General features: G+C 35.7%; 1 protein-coding gene across 1 annotated transcript in view; it reads right to left on the bottom strand.

The window, feature by feature from the left end:
- The window catches only part of KCNH7 (potassium voltage-gated channel subfamily H member 7), a 472,286-nt gene that overhangs the window by 26,415 nt on the left and 421,112 nt on the right, over positions 1-24,759 (bottom strand). The window contains exons 10-12 of the mRNA XM_069472001.1: positions 6,896-7,148; positions 3,434-3,639; positions 1,418-1,517 (exon numbers count right to left, since the gene is read on the bottom strand). Coding sequence (XP_069328102.1) covers positions 1,418-1,517; positions 3,434-3,639; positions 6,896-7,148 — 559 coding nt within the window. The remainder of the gene's footprint in view (positions 1-1,417; positions 1,518-3,433; positions 3,640-6,895; positions 7,149-24,759) is intronic.

The raw sequence follows: 24,759 nt of genomic DNA, 5'->3' as shown, positions 1-24,759 counted from the left end.
ATGGTAGCTTGTTCCAGAATTGCAGCTAAGGAGGTGGAGAACAGTGAACCAAAAGGAGATCTAATTTGAAGACTAAATGGAGATTCATTGAAGGTAGAAACATCAAGACTTGTTGCCAGAGTTGCTGGGGAGGTTGTGAGAAGGTTGGCTTCTATATACCTGGCTTGTGCAATTGATTAGTTGGTGGCACGGTTTGGAAAGGTGTGGAAACTAAAGGGGAGGCAGGTTTCCAGGGAGCATCATGAGTTCAATTTCAGAAGTGTTGAATTTGAGCTGTCTCTGAGATTTTAAGTGGATGGTTTAATAGGCAGTTGGATATGTGAGATTGAAGCTCAGGTGTGGTGGGATTAAGATGTAGATAAGTATGTCTCCTATGTGAAGATATAATTAAATGATGGGCATAAGTGAGATCACCCAGGGAAAGTATGATATAGAATGAGAAGAAAAGAGGACCTAGGAAGATGCCTTGAGAAACTCTAACAACTAAAACTGGTGAAGAAGATAACGATCCTGAAATTTTCTTCAGGGAATTAGTGGGAGTAGGAGAAAAACAGGAAGAGCAAAGTGTCACAGATGTCAAGAAAATAATATTCAAGAAAAAGAGGGGAGTTGGTTCATGTGAAAGATGTTGCTGCGAGGCTGAAGAATAAGACTGGAATGTTGGATTGACCTGGGACAAGAATGTGGGCTTCTTCAGGAAGGCCTTCTCCCATCTGCCCAGGCACCATTAAATGCACCCTCGCCTGGTTTCCCACTGAGGTGTGCTAATTCCTGTTACAGCACCTGCTGTTTGAGGGTGTGTCCATCTCCTTCCCTAGGGAAGATGAGGGATGTTTTGCACAATTTACTTCTTAGAATATTGAGTAGCTCTTTGAAAATGTGAAATGTCAAATCGATATTTGTTGAATATATGAGTAAAACATAAAGAACAGTCAGAGAGGCAGAAAAACCCAGAGAGGATAAGAATTGGCAAGTACCCACAGAGTTTGAGAATGACGAGGACTAACAAATGTGCCCTTCATCCATGTCAGTCATATGTGCCTGTCAGCCACATAGGAGGACTGAGCTCTTGGCTGGAAATGAGAGTCCTCCTTTCAGAACACTTTGTTCAGAAAGGTCAGGTATAGTCAGTCAACTGTTATTAATTGGCCTCCTTTTATTTTTTTAACCAATCCAGTCTGTTTCTGTATCTGTGATGTCCTTGTAGATATCAGATGGCTTTGCTGAGTGACATTGTTGAGAGCTAGCAATCAGAAACCAGAAACCAGATTATTAGCTACTGGAAAAAATAAAGGATTCACCCTTCTAGAGCCTGAATGAAATTTACTCTTGAAATCAGAAGTATAATGATCTTTTAAGTTAGAAGAGCTAATAACCACATGCTCTACATTTAAACTCTAGAAATGGAATGAATTACCTCTGTCTCCTTCACTTTCAAATGACAATCTTCTTCTTCGTAGTTTACAGTTGTCTCCTTCGGAATCATTCGTGGATTGTGATCGTAGTAAGAGATCAGCCTTTGTTAATGGAACATGAAGATAAAATGGAAGATTACCCAATTGAACATAATGTGCTATCAGTAGACGATTTACTATTTCATATTACTTCAAGCACCCTGAGACTTAATTATTAGATTGCAGGTGAACAGCTACAATACTTTGCTTAATGATTGTCTCTAAATTATAAAACAGTCTGATAGAATAATTCTAGTAGTTTCACCATCTGATGGGGAAACCATAGTTGTAGAAATTATTTATTAAAAATGTTTGAGGCTGATGTCAGCATTTAGAGACAAAATATTCCTTTGAGTGGAATGTGTTTTATGTAGCTTGGTAAAGTTAAAATAAAAATAATACAGTTGACCCTTGAACAACACAAGTTTGGTGGGTCCACTTACTTGCAATTTCCTTCCACCTCTGCCACCCCTAGGACAGCAAGACCAACCCAACTCTTCCTTCTCCTTGGCCTGCTCAATGTGAGGATGAAGACCTTTATGATGATCAACTTCCACTCAATGAATGGTTAATATTGTTTCTCTTTCTTAGATTTGCTTAATAACGTTTTCTTTTCTCTATGTTACTTTATTATAAGAATACAGAATATAATATGTATAACATACAAAATACCTGTTTAGTCAACTGTTTATGTTATCAGTAAGGCCGCCAGTCAACAATAGGCTAATAGTAGTTAAGTTTCAGGGAATCAAAAATTACATGCACATTTTCAGCTGCACAGGCGTCAGTGCCCCTAACCTGCACATCATTCGAGGGTCAACTGTAGTATAAAAACTTGGTAGACTCTGTATTACTACAGAGAAAAATGTATAAGCTAATTATAATTAGCTACGATGCTTAAATGACATGATAATGATCACAAAGTTAAATTTCACAACAATAAATAAAAGGTTGAATTCAATAAACATTATGCTTTGGACACTTTAGTATTTTGTTTCCAGCTCCTGCTTCCTTCCTCTCTGGTTCACTGTGTACAATATTATCAATCTTATATTAATAAATAAAAATAGAAGCTCTTGTCTTATTTATTTGGGAATATACTAAACTTTTATGTAAGGAAATTACCTGAAGTAGATATTGGTTGTTTTTCAAAGCAAAATCAGAATGAGGTTGGTGACATAAAACTGGAATTGTGCTAAATTACTGAATTAAACCCATTATAAAAAAAAATATGCGCTATATAATTGGAGTCTTTTATCACCCAAATATTTTTAAACTTTCCAGTGTTTTGTAAGGAAGCACTTATCTGAACTGATGCATCAGGATCTTAAATGGCACCCTGGTGACCTTAGAGGTCTCCCTTTCTCTTTAAGTCTCTCACAGTGCCTGGGAGTGACTATAACTCCAGGGAGTATTAAATCTGTTTCACCTTTTACCTAACTATTGACTTGAGGATCTTTTTTCCAAAGAATATATTAGTTAGCATATAAATACACTAGCAAGTATCAAACACCTAATATTTGATTTCTGATAAAAAAGTATTTAGAATTGGAGTGGAGTTGCAGGATTTGGGGTTTAGCAGGGGAAGGGATGGAGAAGAAATAACCTAGTAGTAAATTTTGGGCTACAACATAAGTTCTCTATCCATAGAATAGTCTAAGTCACAAGAGTACATTTTCACAGTGGAAGAGAGTGAGGAGCATAGGGCCACACTCTAAATATTCACTCTAGGTTACGTTACCTAAGGGTTCCTTACAGAGTCTAACTCAATTGACCTACTTATAATTATTCAGCATATTTGAATATGTTTGAAAGTGATTAGGCTGAATTTGTTTCCTATTTAAAACTTTCAATGGCCTTTTTCAAATATACAGAATTGGTAAAGTTTTGCTGCAAAACTTTTTTCAGAAGCGTATGTATAATCTAAGAGTAAAACAGAATGTCAGAAATGCAAAAATAAGCAAATAGTTAACATATACCTTTGCACTCTCATGCCTTAGATTGAAAGTCAACTCTAGGTTTGTTAGAAAGTGATCAGAAAACTCAGGATACATATCCAAAACCTCTAACAAGTCTTCTCTCTGAATCTTATGCAAGTCACAGTATGTGAGAGCTCTTACATCTGCATTAGACTTTCCAGGTTTGGCATAAAGATGAACCATTTCTCCAAATATATCATTTTTTCCTAAAGAAGAAAAAGAAAAGGAAAAAAAAAAAGGAAAGAAAGGAGGGGGAAACAGAATCCAAACTTAATGTTTTCCTTCTAAAAGTAGAAGGGGACCACTGATCGATTGACCAATCCCTGAACCAAAGACTTCATATGTAAGAGCCCACAGCCAACAGACACTTGGGCAGCAAAGTTCCAGCACCTAGGCCGACTACCCTAGCCCACACCTGCTGAATGGAATCTTGACTCTAAGGGTCACTGGTCCTGGTATAATCCCTTCCATTTTTTTGTGTGTGTGTTAGTTTTGGTTATTTGCCTAAGCGTCTAGACTGTAGCAAACATGTCTTCAACCTGGTATGCCCCACTTTGCTAGCAAAGGGTCTTGCCATTGAGTATTTTAAAGGCACTTTCAGGTAGATGTGCTCTGATTTTGTCAGTCCAAGAATATGGGAAAGGCCACAGTGAGTCAGATTTGTGATCTTTCTGTTTCAGGATGGTCTTGGTTTTGTCTTCCTTTCCTTGAATATCCTGTAGTTTTGCTTTATTAATTTTATTACTGCTACTTGGTGCATAGATATTCATGGCTGCTAACTCAAACTTTGTCTATTATACCCTTTACCATAATAAATAATCTTTTGTCTTGTTTAAAAAAAAAAAATGGTCTTGGGAGGTGATGCCTGGCAAGGGGCTATGGTCGAGATCTTTTAGCACTTAGAGGATTGGTGGAACAATTTGAACACTCTTGTGTCTTTTAATAATCACTTTTGAATTTGCCCTTAATGAATTTGTCCAATTGTTTAATAAATATAGTTACATTTTCTCAACACAATGTATTCATGAATTTTGTTCTATGGCCTATATTCTGAAAGTTTGTTCTCCTTGCTCTCCTGCAAAACCTGGAATTCCTTCAATGTCTGCCTTCCGATGGGCCCTCTCATTGCCTCTGCCTAGCCACATGCCACCTGCTTTTCAAGGTCTTGTTAAATGACCAGGATAAGAATCACAGCAACACCACCAAATATTTATTGAGGGCTAATAGGGGCCAGGCACTGTGTCAAATACTTAGGTACATCATTTTATTCCCAAAATAACTTCATGAAGGAATTACTAAATATTATCCCAATTTTATGAATACAGAAAGATGATTAAAGAGGTAAACTGATTAGCCCAAGGTTGCCTTCTTAGTTGGGTGAAGTGGAGGGAGGGAGAGAATAGCCAAGATTAAATCCCATGCACTCTGACTCCAGACTCCAAGCCCTTACACGCCTGAAACCGCATATCTAATCTCCTCCCATTTAATATGTTCCCTGAATGTCATGGCCACTTAGATTTTTCTGTTTCTGACCATCAAAGCACTTAAAAATTGTACCTGTGGTATAAGTACCTGATAAATACTGATAGATTACTTGACGATATAACTTTTAAAGATTGTCAATGGCAGTGTAAAATACTGCTTTCTTATATCCCTCCTGATGCTTCTTTTCCAATTTAGAAAAAACTCCCTGGGTATGTTATTTGAGTTTTTGGTAAACAACTTCATGTATTTTAAAAAATAAAGTTTAATTAGTAAAATAAATGCTGTAATATTTCTGTTTTAAATAAGGATTTAATAGAAATCAAATACTATATCTTTATAAAGAAAAATTGACATTGGAGAGGATACATTTACTATAGTTTAAATAAATACCAGTCTTTCAAAAATAAAACAAATAATCATAATTTGTGATTTAGGTGCTGACATACATAGAAATAGAGACAGCAAAGGAGAATCTCTTGAAATCCTTTATAGTTTTGAAGGTTCAATATATATATATATATTTAAAAGAAAAACCTCTGAATTAAATTAAGCATGGGCTTTGTATTTTAACTAGCTTACATGGCTGTAAATGGGCAAGTAGTAATCTAGTCCGTGTGTACAGCTTAGCAACACTCTAAAATTATTATTTGGTAAAGCAAGATGACTTATTACCTTCCTTGTGGAAGCCAGGACTGGCTGATTGGAAGGTCAGGAATGCAGCGAAGCATGCTCCTTCCCCAGCCACACACCAGGGCAAACTGCTAAGGCCAAATCCAGTGAAAACCTAACTTGATTGTGTGGTCTTGAAGGGATTTAGAATATGTGTTTATTCTTTGCTTATTGAATTGAAAACCAAATTATATACCTTGGTCAATTTGGGGAATTTTTAAAGAGATTATACTCATAATAAAATTATCAAAATATATAGGAAATCACTCAAGCACTTTTCATTCAGGTATTTGGGTTCTGTGCTGTGCCATACTCTGGTTCCACACAGCAGCAAGAAAGACAACAGCCCTGTCTTTTAGGAGTTGACAGTCGTATATAGGAACATCAAAAGTCCAGTCACACAAAACCATTGAATTACAAGCCCATTATTTAAGTGGAGTTGGATTTAACCCACAGGGAAAGGGAGTGAAAAATTTCACAGATTTTGGGGGGTAGGTGTTACCATGAGGAGAGTGAGGCTTAAACCTATCAGTGAGGTGGCAGGAGAGGAGAAGAACTGACTGCGTTTCTCTCTGTTTCCTGGTTCTTCTCCACTGTCCTAATATTCCAAAGAAATCCTACAAGTTCACATGGCCTACGTTTATTTTTAAAGGGTCAGATTAAACATGGAGTTTCTCTTGTACCCAAACCAGATAAATTTATTACTAATTTACCCGTATCCCTGGTTGTTATGTTCATAGGTCTATACTACCTTGTCAAGGACTCATATAATTCCATTTAATGGGATACAGCAGGTGAGAGTGCACAGTGAATAAATATAATTCATCTAAACATAAATGCTAGCAAGTATGCCTACAGCACAGATATTTTATTTTAAGGCGTTAAGTGATCAAACATGAAGCTAAGAGCTTCTAATATGAAAACAGAAAATGCTGACTATTCCCGTATATTTGGCTTCAAATGTCTAAGTAGCTAAGAACAGAAGAGAATCGTGGAAACATTTACATGTCAGAGAAAAAGTGAGACAGTCAAGAAAACATGTTTTTTTGCAGTGAGCTATAGTGAGGCCACTGCAGCCTGGGAGACGGTGAAATCCTGTCTCAAAAAAATAAATAAAAAAAAAAAAACCAACATATTTTTGCAAGGTTAATTTGATTTGAATCTAATTTTAAATAAAGCCTTCAAATTACCCACCAGTCTTAAGCAGTCCTTATAAATAAATAGATCTTTTTTCTTATCATTTGAAAGTGTGCACTGCAATATCTAATAATAGCTGAATCTGTCATCATTCCGTTCTAAAACACTCACCCAGAATAGCCACCACAATGTCATCTTTGAGAATTTCAATGGAGCCTCTGGATAAGAAATAAAGAGCAGTGAGGACATCCCCACAGTGAACGAGGGTGTCTCCTGGAGGTGCATGGGTGGTCTTGAACTTCATTGCCAAGGCTCTAAGGCAACCTTTACTTGCCCCCCGAAAGGCTTTGCAGTTTTGCAGCAAAGTCTGGTTGAGATGTAGACAAATGTCAGCTTGTAAGCATTCTGGGAAACCCTTTAGGACCTGAAGGAAAAAAATAAAGAGTTTCATACTACCAGTGCACTGGGGACCTCAACCTGAAATACAGTCTATTTCTTGCTCACAGCACCGCAGGTGTAGTCATTGTCATACAGGAGTTCCTACAATGCTTCTTCTACCTCACCTACTATAATGAATACTTGGTTTGCTAAACATGTCAGAATTTTTAACTCAATACTTGTTCTCTGTATGAACTGTAGGCATTCAGACTCAACACAAATGCTGCCTCATTAAAATGTAATGCCTACTTTTCACACTGCTTCTCTTTCCCTGCATTATGTTATGTAGTATCATAGTATGCATGGATATAATGCAATGTGACAATTAATAAGACATAACTAATGAAAGGTGGTACAACTAGAAAGACAGTCAACCTTTTGAAGGAATCTCCAGTCAATTTAGATTGCCATGTCTGGTATACATCTTAGTGATAATTAGTAAAAACGTTGATCCTGGAATAGCCATGGTATTTGTAAATGTCATACCAGAGAGTGCTCTTAGTTAATGGTGTTTGGAATATTTATGGTTCATACATACATTATTAATACTAAATATTTTGATAAGTACTGACAATAGAGGAGGGAAAGAAGAACAGCAAACATGCTTTAAAAGTATAGTTCAATATTCAGAAATGGAAATAGAGCCAGAGTTTATAGTGCATACAGAAGCTTCTAAAGAGCTACTGTGCTGACAATCTATTCAGGGGCTAATTTAAAACTTGTCAAACAGATTAAACAATAGCTTGTGACAACTGCAACTCAATTTGAATTGAATAAAATTTTATGCTATTTTTATATAAAATTCTCACTGTACAATGGATCAAAGGCACTCAACTCTTGCCTCTCTGGGTCTTGCTATTTTGGGTGTTGTCTATAGATTTTAAATTTTTATATTGACTTTGACCTGCCAGTACAAGTAGGCTCATTTAAATATGCTTTGGGATGGAGGAAGGAACATAATATAGTGCAATTTATAGTGCAATAATGCAATTTGGGGATTTTATATTCTTTGGATCAACCTTGGTATGCTGTCCAATATAGCTAAAAGTACTCATGAATTGCTTGCAAAGCAATTCAAATGTATTTGACTCACAGAGAAACTTCAGATTAAATCACATTTGAGTAAAGTTACAATTATTACTCTTTTAAATATTCAAGCGGCCACAAGGATCCTGCTGCTGTCTAGGACAACTGTGTGATGTAGTTGGTCAGGCTAACTGTGATGTAATATGATAGGATCAATAAGAGACCTGAAGCACAGCAGCCACAATTTTTCCCCCTCATTTTCTTCACTGTATACAGTCACCCACAGAAATGGTAGAGAGGGCTTTAGAAGAAAATCTATGAAATTGAATTCTGGTCATGAATTTGCCACAGGTTGACTCTTGTGCAAGTCACTTCACCCATTTGTATTTCTTTACCATAGGATGAGAGCCTTCACAATATTTAAATCAGCCATAATTTCAATAAATTGCCAATAAACAGTGTGTCAATTGTCAGAAACTACTCATGCAGCCCCATGCTGCTGTAGGAACTCAGACTTTCATCCTGAAGATTCTGTATCACCTGGCTGAGTTTCAAAAGTAATGAACCTTCCTCTGATATGAGTTCCTGGGCACTCATCTGCAATCTCTCCCCCTAACTGCAACTTTTGAGCTTGGTCTACATGACTGCACTCCTGCCAGGTTCTCTGCTTGGACTGAAGACCTCTCCAACATGGTAACTTATGGTCTTTGCCCATTTCTGCTTCTGGGAGCTAAAAGCTCTTTCCTACTCTTTGTTGAGACTCTGTATCAACTCAACTCCTCTCATGAAACCAACTCTCTGGGTCACTGCTCCCTTCCACTGTCTAACCTATCACATTGAAATCTTTGGCAAGTAATGCCAGACTGGAGGTGAGCTAAGTTTGGATACAATTTTCTTAAATGGTAGCCACTTTATTTGGGGGGATATATAGGATAAAATACCCCAGTTTACTGACCTCTGCTTATGACTTACTTCTTTGTGAAGCCCACTGTTGTGGTCTCAGCATAACTCTCAAGTGACTCCATACACATAAAGATGTATAGAGCATTATACCAAGTAACAAATTAGGTATGTCAATCTTTCTCTTAGGACATAGCTGTAATAAGGTACAAGAGGGCATTTTATATTTCACATAAATAAGGGAGATATTGCTACTATTATAGTAGTTGGAATGAGAATACTGAGCTTGTAGCTGATATTTCTGGCATTTTCCTTGAAGTGTCCTTGAGTAAAGCCTGGTTATGGGAAAAAAACTGCACGTGTGTGTATATGCATGCTTTGAGTTGTAAGACAGAGATGAGATAGAGATGGGCTTTTCCATTTCTCTGAGTGTGTTATATGAGCTATGGAATCAGACAGGCATGAACCGAAGTACTAGCTCCATCATTTACTTGTTGTGACTTTGGTCAAGTTACTTAACTTCTCTGAGACTCAGTTTTTTCCTTTGCATTATTAAATTAATAACATCTGCTTCACAGAGAAGTGGCCACAATTAAATATGATAATGTATGTAAGCCATTTCATGCACAAAAGGTGCTCAATAGACAATTTACTTCTGACTTCCTTTGTTTTTCCGTCACACTTGTTTACTGTTCCTGAAGAATTGGTATGTTCTCTTCAGTTACAAAGAGAAAGACAAAAAACTATTGTGTTTTCTCTTTGGTCTGCCTGATAGAAAATTCTCCACTAAGTTTTGTGTTCTATTGCCTCAGCAGAGTTTAAATGTTTATGTGTCATTTTATCATCAGTTTAAAAATTCTTTTTCCCTGCATCTATCTTTAACTTATTTCCTGTTTCAAGCTGCTTAAATGCTCTGGCTTATTAATGTACCTTTCACTGTGAGTTGCCTCAAATCCTTTTTGAAAGTAGGCAGTTACTAAAATCAATTTACAGATGTGTTCTTGGAATTCCAGTAGTTTTGGAATCACCCACAAAACTTTAAGGGCAGTCGGGAAAGTTTTTCCTTGTGAAATGTCCTCAGTCCCCAGTGTTCATTCTACTAGAAGTGACACCCATTGCAAAGGATAACAGAAAGTTGGAGGTGCCATAGAGCCTTTGTTTTCACATGGGAAGGATACACGGATCTTGGCATGAACTTGTCTAGATTTAAGAATTCTTGAGTGGTGTTAGTGCCTTGTTGACTTTCTTAGGTCAGCCACACAGATTACTCAAGTAAAACTCACTAAAAGTTAAGATTCTGTTGTTGAATCTCTTACTAGCTTAATAATTTGGATGTCCCAAATAAGTTAGCAGCTTTGGAATCTGGGTTATGCCTAAAGAAAGAGACTTTAAAATGGAGAGTTAAAAGAGAGGGAGCAGTAATGCAACACAGGTAGAAGTATATAGAAAAAAATGGAAATAAGAAGTAGATTTAAGTAGATACTTATCCAGGGCACCCTCTTCATTGCTCCCAGCTATGTTGCCTTCTTTACTCATTGTACTTATTTTTTTTTCCAGGTCTAGTTTACCTGATAAACTCCCCAAAATAGAACCTCCTCATTTTCCACTCAGATATTGGCATTTTACCTGACCTAGCAGATCTGGCTGTGCCAATGGCACAAGTACAAACCAAGACACAAGCTGGGTTGGCGATTGTTACGTTCATTTCCACTACACTGAATACAACCTTCTTTTCTGTCAAGTCCTGAAGCTATAAAGGTGCATATCACCTTCCATTGTGCATCTGGAGCCATTGTTTTATTGAGTCAGTCTAATTTTAAATACCCAGAAGCATCACCCAGAATCAGCTTTATGGTCTGTAGCTTTGAACAGCAGTTCTCATTATTTTAGCAAATATTTATTAGATGTGTGTTATATGCCAGGCACTGTGATAAACATGGGGGCATAAGGATGAATAAAAGATGCTCTGAAAATATACGTGGCCTTCAAGCCTTTCTCTAAATGCTCAAATTAAAAAAAAAATTTATAGGGATAATCAGAATTTCCTACACTCTACATTTCAAGCCAAATTTGGGCATTGATAATGCTAATGGTTATTGAAATCAATTCTCAAGGTAATAATTAATTAATTTAAGGCAAGTAAAAAGCTCTAATTTCATTTTTCTTATACTGGTTGGCATGGGAATAGATTTTTAAAACTTCTTGAAGTTCCAGAAATTTTTTTCAAGGCCAGTAAAAAATCCTTTATCTTTGTTAGGATATAAGATTACTTAAATATTTTATAAACACAAGATTAACTTCCTTTTACCTGAATTTATGTGAGTAAAACTTTTTGGGACTTTCAAAATCAAATTATAAATTACAAATGAGAATTTTTTAAGTGAGTATGAAATGCATTCTGTGATTGTTAAAAGAAATCAAGGACCCATAATTTAAAGACATTCAAACACAAACAACCCAACAACGAAAGACATGATGGCATTATTAAATCAAAGCAAAGCTCATTAAATAAATCACCCAAAACAGAGAGCAAATATAAAAACAGCTATTGTATAATAAACATCTATCAAACATAATCAGACATTAATTCAGAATCTATATTAAACTTCCCTAAAATGTGTATTTGCTGACACACACTTAATGGCATAAGATCACAACATTGTTAATATTTGTAATTAGGTAGTGTGTAAGTTCAAATTTCCTCTGTACTGACTGAGGAATCAATGCAAAATTTAGAAATGAATGGATGCTGAAGTTAATATAAACCTGAAACTTCTGATTTAAGTTCTCATCAAAGTAACATTAGTCTCATTAACTTTTTAAGTAAATTCTTAAATTTATGCTTACAGATTTATACTAGTAAAACAATTGTAGTATCTATTTTATGTATTGTGGCACAATTGAAAAAGCAGTTTGGCCCAGACTTGTGACAGATTATAATTAAAGAAATGTGTCCTGGGCTTTAGTCAGTGGAGTCTGAGCAGAGAAATACCCTAATAAATGAAGTTTTTTTTTCTTTTTCTGATATGTCACTATTCTATCACCTTTTAAGGAGAAAAGAGAGGTATTTATTTCCTTAATCAAATTTTACGTGGCCACTACTAAATATTTCCAAATGAAGTTAAATATTCACAACGTAATTGACAATAAACTATGACTCCTCAAATTTAAAACACAAGATACACTGTTGCTATTTGTTATTTCTTAGCCTGACTTGTAAAACACTTTCACATGGTGGGTACAGTTCCCAGATTCTGTTTGAAAGAAAGTCAATAATTGAGTTGTTTGTGTTTTTTATTTTTTTAACAAAAACTCTCTCCAGACTCCTTTAATAGGGTTTTAACCCCTGTAATTTGCTTCTGAAAATAATCAAAATGTATTCTCTAATAGATAACTCATATCATATCCAGATAGTATTGGAAGGTTGATCTATGCTGTAATGAATGGTTTCTGATTTATTTCATAGGGGAACATTCTCAAAGGCAGGTGGAATAAGGAACATTTAGAAAGACAGTCTGAGTGTGGCAAATGGCTCCTCTAAATAGCAGATTAATCATATGGACAACTTTGGTGGCTGTGATAACTGAAATTAGGAAATTTTCTAGGGAAATTGGATCATTAAATATACTTAAATCTTGACAAATTAGGATTAATTAAAACATAAATTAACACTCCCTATGAAATACTAAACCTCAAACATCGTCATCAAATAGATAAGTAATATTTTATATCTTAAGTCTCTGCTCTAGAGTACAGTTTTAACATTTTATAGCATTTCCTGGTTCTGATAGAATTATTGTTTTCAATGTGGCATTCCGCTTTTGACAAATCTTTAGCATTTGTAAGAAACTAAACCTTACTTTTTGTTGTTTCTAGATGCTATTGTCCTAAATTAATGAGTTCTATAATTTATAGGTCATTTCAGATCATATTACTTCTATGGTTCAGACATTAAGAAATAGGAAACACATACATTTCTTGTTTCTTTGGTGATTATGTAATACTCCATTTTAATCACTGATCATAAGTGGACTCTTTTAGCTGTCTTAACCATACAAATATATATTGCCCTTGTTTGAAGCCCAGATTGCTTTGTCATCTACTTTCTTATTTTACCTTCATGTGGCTGATAAAATAAGAAATGATTTTATTATGTAAGGCCACCAGATCTGGCCAGATTGCTGGCAAAGCAGAGCATTATGGAATCCATGACTGTGGGAATATTTATAAGCATTGGGAGAATAATTTTCTGCATATAACTTTTCAACATTTAGCATGTGATTCATATCACTTTGGAAAAAAATATAGGCAGAGCAAAAGCTTGTCACACATAGGCACGATAACACTATTGCAAATCCTGAACCAGTTTTGATACCAGTAAAGCTTCCTTGAAAATTGAAACAGAAGCCTTCCTACATTTTCCCCTTCCCTCTCCTGCAACTCTAGTTAACAGCATAACTGTGAGATGTTTCTTTGCTTTCAGAAGGACACTTAAACTTTGTTCTGATCCAAATTAAGTCAGGGCCAAGGCTGGATTGGAGTGTGGATGTGTGGGCAGAGGGGATTTATTGCTTTTACACACATGCCTTTTGCCAGGCTCTGGAGTCCTTCTGCTAATTCTGCAAGAGCTTGACTTAAAAAGGATGACTAAGGATTTCAGAAATGAGGTCTCAGGGGAAACCTTGGAACCCATTAGGGTTTCTAAGGGCAACAGGAAGGATCTTCATCCATTTTCAGGACCTTCCCTCCTTCTTCTTACTCAATTATTTGAGAGAGGCAGAGGGAGAAGGGATGAACGATGCTTCGCAAGTATTCTTCCCAGATGGGTTGATTGTAGATGACCTGAGCTTGCTTACAAAGTAAGGTAAAGGGAGATACAGTCTGCCAGGTAATGAAAAGAATGATTTAAAATACCACCATGTGCTTAAAACACCATCTTGAACTTGGATCAAATTTGATGGTTTCAGAAACATTTATTATGTGTCATATTTTAGAATCAAATTGTTTGATTGAATTGTCAACATTATGGGAGGAATACAGAGTGGTGATCACCCCATTTTTCAAATATGAAAGCTGAGACAGTGCATTAAGGACCTTTATTTGAGGAAGAACTGAGACTTTAAACTTAAGTCTAGGGTTCCTTCAACTATTTTTAATTGCCATAGCTGTCCATCAGATTGGATTTCTTAAGTTGCTGACAGTATAGTGAGATACACAATGTTTCCCCTTCATTTCATTTATTGATTTTGTAGAAAAGTAATACAGGATATAAATCTAGCATAGATGGCCTTTTTATTTTTCACCAGTTGGGTATTTGTTCCTCAGAAATTTTAAGGCTGACAACAATGCAATTGTTTTCTAGGGAAAGTGATGGCTATGTTAATAATTACCCAATTTTTGTAAAATAGTAGAAGTTTTTAAAACAGTAGAAATTCTCTTTCTCCATCTAACAAATTCCTTTCCTGTAAAATGTATTGACTGTTACCTGGCATGATGAACATTCTAGGTACTACTGTATCTGCACATTTCTGCTTCTGCCAGTTGAGTCATAAACCAGCTGTGTATGTTCCAAAACCTATTTATTCCAGCTGTACTTGTTAGTGGAATTGCATAATTCAATCACATATAGTACATAAAAGATAGAAATTTTGTGTAAAGGAGAGTGGTGTCCTTCCCATTCATAGTGTAAAAATAAAGCTGAATGCTTTGGAAACTTTTATAAAGGTGAGTCATCAAAATAAAATGCAACCAGATCGCTGAATTAGGTGTGGGGTCTTACATATCTGGAAATTAGAAAAATTTTTTTTTTTTTTTTGACAGCGTCTCGCTCTGTCACCTGGGCTAGAGTGCAGTGACGTCATCATAGCTCACTACAACCTCAAGCTCCTGGGCTCAAATGATCCTCCTGCCTTAGCCTCCCTGAGAATTCAAAATTTTAGAGTCCATGAACTCTGACTATAATCCAAAAATATAAGAAAAAAATTAAAAAGGGATCATAAAATCAGAAATACTTAGAAGTTAAAAAACCATACTCTATGATAACTTTTGGATAAAAGAAGAAACAATTTACAATGTGATAAAATGAGAATATTTCCTATCAAAACCCATGGAAATACAGAAAAACTTGCATTCAAAAAAAAAGTATATTCTTAATGCCTTCATTATTAAAAAGAAAGACTCAAACAACAAGAGGCCTTAATACAAATATTAACAATAGTAGAATTATCCAAAAAGTAAGAGAGGGAATTAATGAAGGCAAATGCTGAAAATGAAAAGAATAGTAACAAGCATAAATCAATCCAAGAGCTAATTTCTTGAAAAAAATTGAATAAAATATATAAGTCTTTCAAAAATCTGCTGAAGGAAAGAAGACAGAGGGGGCAAAAATATACAAATTTAGGAATAAGAAAGCAGACGTATGTGCTGATACAGAAAATATTAAATGTCTTTTTTTTTTTTTTTTTTTTTTTTTTTTTTTTTTTTTTTGTTTACTTGTTCTTTTTTTTTTTTTTTTTTTTTTTCTTTTTATTTTGTTTGTTTTTCAGCTCATCAAGGGGGTACAAAAGATCAGGCTATATACATTGCCCATGCCTCCCCATCCCCCCGAGTCTGAGCTTTAGTTGTGTCCATTTCCTAGACAGTGCACATCACTCTCATCATGTAGGTGTGCACTCCTCCCCTCCCCCCACCCCATCCCCCCCCCCCCCCCGAGAGAACTTCAAACGTGTCCATTCCCCAGGCAGTGCGCATCGCACTCATCAAGTAGGTATACACCCATCCCTTCCACCCAGCCCTGACCTCTGTCCAATACCCTATTGGTGTGAATCCCAAATGTGCTCTCAGGGAAACCAGTTTGCTGGTGAGTACATGTGGTGCTTGTTTTTCCATTCTTGGGATACTTCACTTAATAGAATGGGTTCCAGCTCACTCCAGGAGAACCAAAGAGATGCCATATCGCCATCATTTCTAATAGCTGAGTAATATTCCATGGTATACATATACCACATTTTGCTAATCCATTCATGAATCGATGGGCATTTGGGTTGTTTCCACATTTTTGCGATTGTGAATTGTGCTGCTATAAACATTCGGGTGCAGGTGTCTTTTTTATAGAATGACTTTTGTTCTTCTGGGTAGATGCCCAGTAATGGGATTGCTGGATCGAATGGACACAGAACAGAAAATCCAAATATAAAACCATCCTCATATAGCCATCTAATCTTTGACAAAGCAGAAAAAAACATACTCTGGGGAAAAGATTCCTTATTTAATAAATGGTGCTGGGAAAACTGGATATCCATATGTAGAAGACTAAAACAGGACACACAGCTCTCACCCCTCACAAAAATCAAATCACGGTGGTTAACAGACTTAAACCTTAGGTCAGAAACTATTAGAATTCTAGAAGAAAATGTAGGTAAGACTCTTACAGACATTGGCCTAGGCAAAGAATTTATGAGGAAGACCCCTAAGGCAATCACAGCAGCAACAAAAATAAATAAATGGGACCTGATCAAATTAAAAAGCTTCTGCACAGCCAAAGAAACAGTCACAAGAGTAAATAGACAACCTACAGAATGGGAAAAAATTTTCGCATACTACACATCAGATAAAGGACTGATAACAAGAATCTATTTAGAACTCAGGAAAATTAGTAAGAAAAAATCGAACAACCCTATCAAAAAGTGGGCAAAGGACATGAATAGAAATTTTTCAAAAGAAGATATAAAAATGGCTAACAAACATATGAAAAAGTGTTCAACATCTCTAATCATCAGGGAAATGCAAATCAAAACCACAATGAGATATCACTTAACTCCAGTGAGAACGGCCTTTATCAAAAAGTCCCAAAACTATACATGTTGGCGTGGGTGTGGAGAGACAGGTACTCTCATACACTGCTGGTGGGACTGTAAACTAGTGCAGCCCCTGTGGAAAGCAATGTGGAGATACCTTAAACAGATTAAATGTCTTATAAGAGAAACCTACATGCAATTCTGTAACAACTTTGGAAGCCTAGATAAAATGGATGAATTCCTGACAAAATAGAAATTACCAACATTGAACAAGGAAGAAATAAAATAAATAATTACCATAGTAGATTAGGAATGGTATTTAAAGCCTACTATTAAAACTATCAGGATCAGATGGTTTTACTACTGACTTCTTTTAAACATTTAAAGAGCATGTAACCATAGACCAATATCATTATAAAATAGATATGAAATTCTAAACAATTGACTAACCAATAAAATCAACAACATGTCAAAAAACATCTATGACCAAGAAGAATTTATTTCAGGAATGCAAGGATATTTTAAAAGTATTAGTCTTAATGGTGGAAACATTTTCATTAAAATCACCTATTATTGTTCAGAATTATTTTAGAGATTTTAGTGAACTTAAAAAAAATAAATAGTTGTCATTAGAAAAAAAGGAAATGACTTTTTTTTTTTTTGCTGCTGATGTGATTATAAACTTAGAACACCCAACAGTAAATCCTCAAGAGAACCCTCTCCCCCACCAAACAAAACAAAACAAACCAAATTGAACCAAACTAAAGATAAAGTTCTATCAGAATTTGTTAAGGTGGCTAGATAGAAGACAAATAGTTTTACTCCATATTATCTATTAAGTAGGTAAAAATGGAAATATACAATATACTTCATTTGACTATGCTATATAAAATTAATGAATAAATTTAACAATAAAAGTAAAAATTTCTAAGAAAAAATTATGAATCTTATTGAAGGGGATCTTATTTTTTCTTTTTCAGTTTTTTACTAGCTTTATTGAGGTATAATTGACAAATAAAAAAATGCATATATTGATGAGTGCGATGTGCACCATCCAGGGAATGGACACACTCGAAGCTCAGACCCGGGGGGATGGGCAGGCATGGGCAACACACATAACCTGAACTTTTGTACCTCCACAATGAGCCAAAAAAAAAAAAAAAAAATGCATATATTTACAGTGTGCCGTACAATGTGATGTTTTAATGTACGTACACATTGTGAAATTATGTACCTTTTGGTCATTTTTTTTAACTCTGCTGCTAAGAACCATAGAAAAGTCAACTGACTCTGGGCACACACATGGATTTTAAACCACTCATTCATATATGTACTCCTTGAATCATATGTTTTCATGATAAACATCTCTGAGTACCCGTGAAAAAAATAACATAAAATAATTATGAAGTCATTAAGCTGATGAATATCAAGAGCTGTCCCTAGATTCTGAGTGAGCTATAGATCTCAGAGATGTAGATTAAAATAATCACATGGGGTAATGTACATGTTGCTTTAAACAGAAATTGCACATATAAGTCTACACAGTCCACTTTCTGAGAGCTGCTCTGACAGCAGCCACAGAGCTTTGATTTTTCCATTGCCACCATTTATTTAAGTTTCATTTCTTAGCTGATTGCAGGCAAAGCAGCTTTGGTCATAGGTGTAATTTATTTATTTATTTATTTTTTTGTTTTGTTTTTCAGCTCATTTGGGGGTACAAAAGCTCAGGCCATATACACTGCCCATGCCTCCCCCCTCCCCCCCGAGTCCGAGCCTCAACTGCATCCATTCCCTAGACAGTGCACATCGCACCCATAATGTAGGTGTGCACCCATCCCCTCCCCCCACAGCATCCCCCCCACTCAGAACTCCAAGCGTGTCCATTCCCCAAGCAGTGTGCAGGGGATCTTATTTTTTAAGATATAAACCGGTGGTTCTTAACCCTGGCTACATATTAGAATAGACATAAAAATATTGACACTCAGACTTCACTATAAGCAATTCTGATTTAACTGTTGTAGGGTGAGCTTAAGCACATAAATTTGCTTAAATATTTTAGATAATTTTAATGTGCAGCAAGGATGAGAACTTAATACTGAAATTCCAAAGTTAATGTCATTATACCTAAATTAATTTAAAATTTACAGAAAGAAAAGGGCTAGAGCAGCCTTATAAGCCATTCTCTGTCTTTCCTGAGGAACACCAGCAAAGAAAGTGACCAGCTAATGGCAAACACTAGTGACCTGCTACTGGCAAACACACTAAGGGCATTTGTTATTCGGGTAGTTCCTATCTATGGGGTGTTTTTAGCAGGAAGTTTCTAGTCTAAATTGTTAAGGCAAACAAATCTTTCATCAATAGATTTATAGGCCATGACTTTCTGGAACATGTCTTGAAGGCTATGTAAAATCCAGAATATATGTTTAATGATCAAAAGAGTTTCTGCTTAAGTGTTATATCATCATATACATTGTTTAGAGACCTCCTTAATTAAATCTGAGCCAGAACTCATACTAACACTGATATGGCAAGGAAGGATCTCCATGCTTATGCCTCATGATTAACCATATCCTTGAAATTATTAGTAAATGTTGATAGCGGTTATGAATTCTCATTCTTGTGAGCCAGATTTGACAATCTGATCTTTGTGTTATCTCAAAAGCTCAACAGGGAGTATGTTGTAATTGAATAAAAATAGTCATATATTTTATATGGAAGAATAAATGCTCTCAAGTAGCCAAGGGAAAGAAGAACAATAAGATTAGTAAGGGCTGACCTACCTTATCAGTTGTTAAAACATGACATGATGCAACCAAACACAAACCATTCTGGTATTACCATAGGATGGACAGACAGCAGACTTGAGAGTCTAGATATGTATCCCAATTATATCTGATGAGCCAATGGGTAAATTAGGTGGTATTTTTAATTAAATGAAAAAAGAATGGCTTATTTAATAAATTCTATCAGTACTGTTTTCTACTTGTGAAGAAAATAATTTACAGAAATAGATTTCAAACAGATTATGGAATTTTTCTTCTAATCATTTAACAAAAGTTATAAGAAAATCTAGGAAGCTGCTTATGTAAGCCAAAGGTTTAGTAGGGTCTTTTTAAAAGAGGAAAGGACAGCCTAGAATCTTGTACCCAGCTAAGCTAAGTTTTCTATACGAAGGAGAAATCAAGACATTCTCAGATAAACAAAGGTTGAGGGAATTCACCAAGACAAGACCAGCCCTCCAAGAAGTACTCAAAAGAGAATTATACACGGATCAGCACAAGAAAGATCCACGAATGTAAAACTACTCAAGAGCTAAAGATCAAATTCCAGATACCACAATGGCCCAGGAGAGAAAACATCACAATGAAGTTCTACCCAACAAGCTGAACAAAAAACTGTCTCACCTATCAGTTTTCTCAATAAATGTGAATGGCTTGAACTCCCCGCTCAAGAGACATAGACTGGCCCAATGGATAAAAAAATACAATCCAAGTATCTGCTGTCTTCAAGAAACTCACCTAACCTGCAAAGATGCATTTAGACTGAAAATAAAAGGATGGAAATCGATATTTCAAGCAAATGGTAACCAAAAGAAAGCTGGTGTGGCAATCTTAATTTCCAATAACTTAGCTTTCAAACCAACAAAAATAATAAAAGACAAAGATGGCTACTACATACTGATTAAAGGCACAATTCATCAAGAAGCCATGACTATACTCAATATATATGCACCCAACCTAGGTGCACCTAGATTCATAAAGCAAACCTTACTAGATCTCAACCAAATGATAGATAACAATACTGTAATAACTGGAGACTTTAACACCCCACTGACAGTACAGGACAGATCCTCTAAGCAGAAAATAAACAAAGACATAATGGACCTCAATAGAATGCTAGAACAAATGGGCATGGCTGACATCTATAGGACATTCTACCCAAAGTCCACAGAATATACATTCTTCTCATCAGCTCACGGGACATTCTCTAAGATTGACCATGTCCTAGGACATAAATCATGTCTTCAAAAATTCAAAAAAATAGAAATTATACCATGCATCTTCTCAGATCACAGCGGAATAAAAGTAACAATGATCACAAACAGAAACCCTCACTCCTACTCAAAGTCATGGAAGCTAAATAACCTTCTCCTGAATAATTATTCTATAAAAGAAGAAATCAAGATGGAAATCAAAAATTTCTTTGAATTAAATGACAATGGAGATACAACTTATCAAAATCTATGGGATGCAGCTAAAGCAGTCCTGAGAGGAAAATTCATATCCATAAATGCCTATATCAAAAAGACAGAAAACATGCAAATAGACAACCTAACGAATAGACTCAAAGAACTGGAGAAAGAAGAACAGAACGATCCCAAACCCAGCAGAAGGCGAGAAATTACTAAGATCAAATCAGAACTAAATGAAAAGGACAACAAAGAAACTATAAGGGAAATTAATAAAACAAAAAGTTGGTTCTTTGAAAAGATAAACAAAATAGACACACCTCTGGCTAGACTAACCAAGAGCACAAAAGTAAAATCTCTAATAACTTCCATTAGGAACATGAAAGGAGAAATCACAACCGACGCTACAGAGATACAAGATATCATCTATGAATTCTACAAAAATCTTTATGCACACAAACTGGAGAACGTGGAGGAAATGGACAAATTTTTAGAAACACATAGTCTTCCCAGGCTCAACCAGGAAGAAATAGAGTACCTGAACAGACCAATATCAAGAACTGAAATCGAAACAGCAATAAAAAACCTTCCCAAAAAGAAAAGCCCTGGTCCAGATGGGTTCACACCTGAATTTTACCATACATACAAAGAAGAACTGGTGCCCATCCTACATAAACTATTCTCCAATATTGAGAAGGATGGAGTTCTCCCTAACACGTTCTACCAAGCCAATATAACATTAATACCAAAACCTGGAAAGGACACAACAAAAATAGAGAACTACAGACCAATTTCCCTCATGAATATAGATGCAAAAATTTTCAATAAAATACTAGCAAATCGAATCCAAGCACTTATCAAAAAAGTAATCCACCACGACCAAGTGGGCTTCATCCCCGAGATGCAGGGGTGGTTCAACATACGTAAATCTATAAATGTAATTCACCACATAAATAGAAGCAAAAACAAAAACCATATGATACTCTCATTAGATGCAGAAAAAGCATTTGACAAAATTCAACACCCTTTTATGATAAAAACGCTTAACAAAATAGGCATTGATGGAACCTACCTAAAAATGATACAAGCCATATATGACAAACCCACAGCCAACATCATACTGAATGGGGAAAAACTGAAAGCACTCCCACTTAGAACTGGAACCAGACAGGGCTGCCCATTGTCTCCATTACTTTTCAACATAGTATTGGAAGTCCTTGCAAGAGCTATCAGGCAAGAGAGCAGAATCAAGGGAGTCCAGATAGGGAAGGAAGAGATCAAACTCTCACTTTTTGCTGATGATATGATGTTATATCTGGAAAACCCCCAGGATTCAACCAAGAGACTCCTGGAATTGATTAACGAATACAGCAAAGTCTCAGGCTACAAAATTAATATACACAAATCAGAGGCATTTATATATGCCAATAACAGTCAATCGGAAAACCAAATTAAAGACTCAATACCCTTCAAAATAGCAACAAAGAAAATAAAATATCTAGGTATATATCTAACTAAAGAGGTAAAGGACCTCTATAAGGAAAACTATGAAACACTGAGAAAGGAAATAGCAGAACTTGCAAATAGATGGAAAAATATACCATGCTCGTGGATCGGAAGAATCAACATTGTTAAAATGTCTATACTACCCAAAGTGATCTACAGATTCAATGCAATCCCTATTAAATTACCAACATCATTCTTTACAGACATAGAGAAAATAATTATACACTTTGTATGGAATCAAAGAAGACCCCGTATAGCAAAAGCAATTTTAAGCAACAAAAACAAAATGGGAGGTATTAATTTGCCAGACCTCAAACTATACTACAAGGCCGTGGTTCTTAAAACAGCCTGGTATTGGCACAAGTGCAGGGACACAGACCAGTGGAACACAACAGAAAATCCAAATATAGAACCATCCTCATATAGTCACCTAATTTTCGACAAAGCGGGAAAGAATATACTCTGGGGACAAGAATCCCTGTTCAACAAATGGTGCTGGGAGAATTGGTTAGCCACTTGTAGAAGACTGAAACAGGACCCACAGCTTTCACCTCTCACAAAAATCAAATCACGGTGGATAACAGACTTAAACCTTAGGCGTGATACAATCAGAATTCTAGAAGAAAATGTAGGAAAGACTCTTACAGACATTGGCCTAGGCAAAGAATTTATGAAGAAGACCCCCAAGGCAATCACAGCAGCAACAAAAATAAATGAATGGGACATGATTAAATTAAAAAGCTTCTGCACAGCCAAAGAAACAGTCCAGAGAATAAACAGACCACCTACAGAATGGGAAAAAATTTTTGCATACTACACATCAGATAAAGGACTGATAACAAGAATCTATTTAGAACTCAGGAAAATCAGCAAGAAAAAATCAAGCAACCCTATCAAAAAGTGGGCAAAGGACATGAATAGAAATTTTTCAAAAGAAGATATAAAAATGGCTAACAAACATATGAAAAAGTGTTCAACATCTCTAATCATCAGGGAAATGCAAATCAAAACCACAATGAGATATCACTTAACCCCAGTGAGAATGGCCTTTATCAAAAAAACCCAAAACAACACATGTTGGCGTGGGTGTGGAGAGACAGGAACACTAATACACTGCTGGTGGGACTGCAAACTAGTGCAACCTCTGTGGAAAGCATTATGGAGGTATCTTAAACAGATTCAAGTAGACCTGCCATTTGACCCAGCAATCCCATTACTGGGCATATACCCAAAGGAAAAAAGGTCATTCTGTAACAAAGGCACGTGTACCCAAATGTTTATAGCAGCACAATTCACAATAGCAAAGATGTGGAAACAACCCAAATGCCCATCAATACATGATTGGATTAGTAAACTGTGGTATATGTATACCATGGAATACTACTCAGCTATAAGGAATGATGAAGATACAACATCTCTATGGTTCTCCTGGAGAGAGTTGGAACCCATTATATTAAGTGAAGTATCCCAAGAATGGAAAAACAAGCATCACATGTACTCACCAGAAAATTGGTTTCCTTGATCATCACCTAAATACAAATCTGGAAATGACACCAATTGGACATCAGACTGAGGTGGGGGGTGGGGGAGGGGATGGGGGTATGCCTACACAATGAGTGCATTGCGCACCGTTTGGGGAGTGGTAACACTTGAAGGTGCTGACTCGGGAAAGGGGGGGTGGGGAAAAAAATATGAAACTATTGTTTTTAACTTGCACTGTTCACTTAATAATTTATCATGAATATTTCCCATATTATTTCATATCATTGTACAAGAAATAATGTATACATTATGAGGACATACTGTATCTAACAAGATATACTGTTAGACTCTTTGATTCTGTAAAATTAAAAAAAATAAATAAACCAAGTTGTTTCTTAAACGTCAAAAAAAAAAAAAAAAAAAAAAAAAAAAAAAAAAAAAAAAAAATAATAAAAGAGGAAAGGATCTCTGAACTATATAATAAAGTTGACCAATTAGACCATATTAAAAAAAGAAAAAAAAAAGCCTATTGGATCCAAAAGATCTTTTAAACAAAACCAACATATTACAAAGATATTAGGAACAAATTGAAATTTAGGTGGCACATAAAGCATTACTATATATAATTTAGAAAGAGTTCCTATAAAATGATAATAAAAAGATAACTGAAAATATGCAAAAATGCTGTGAATAGGCAA

The sequence above is a fragment of the Eulemur rufifrons genome, chromosome 1, assembly GCF_041146395.1.
Source record: "Eulemur rufifrons isolate Redbay chromosome 1, OSU_ERuf_1, whole genome shotgun sequence".
Lineage (NCBI taxonomy): Eukaryota > Metazoa > Chordata > Mammalia > Primates > Lemuridae > Eulemur > Eulemur rufifrons.
Note: the sequence above shows the minus strand (reverse complement) of the source record. Positions and strands in the feature narration are given on the sequence as shown.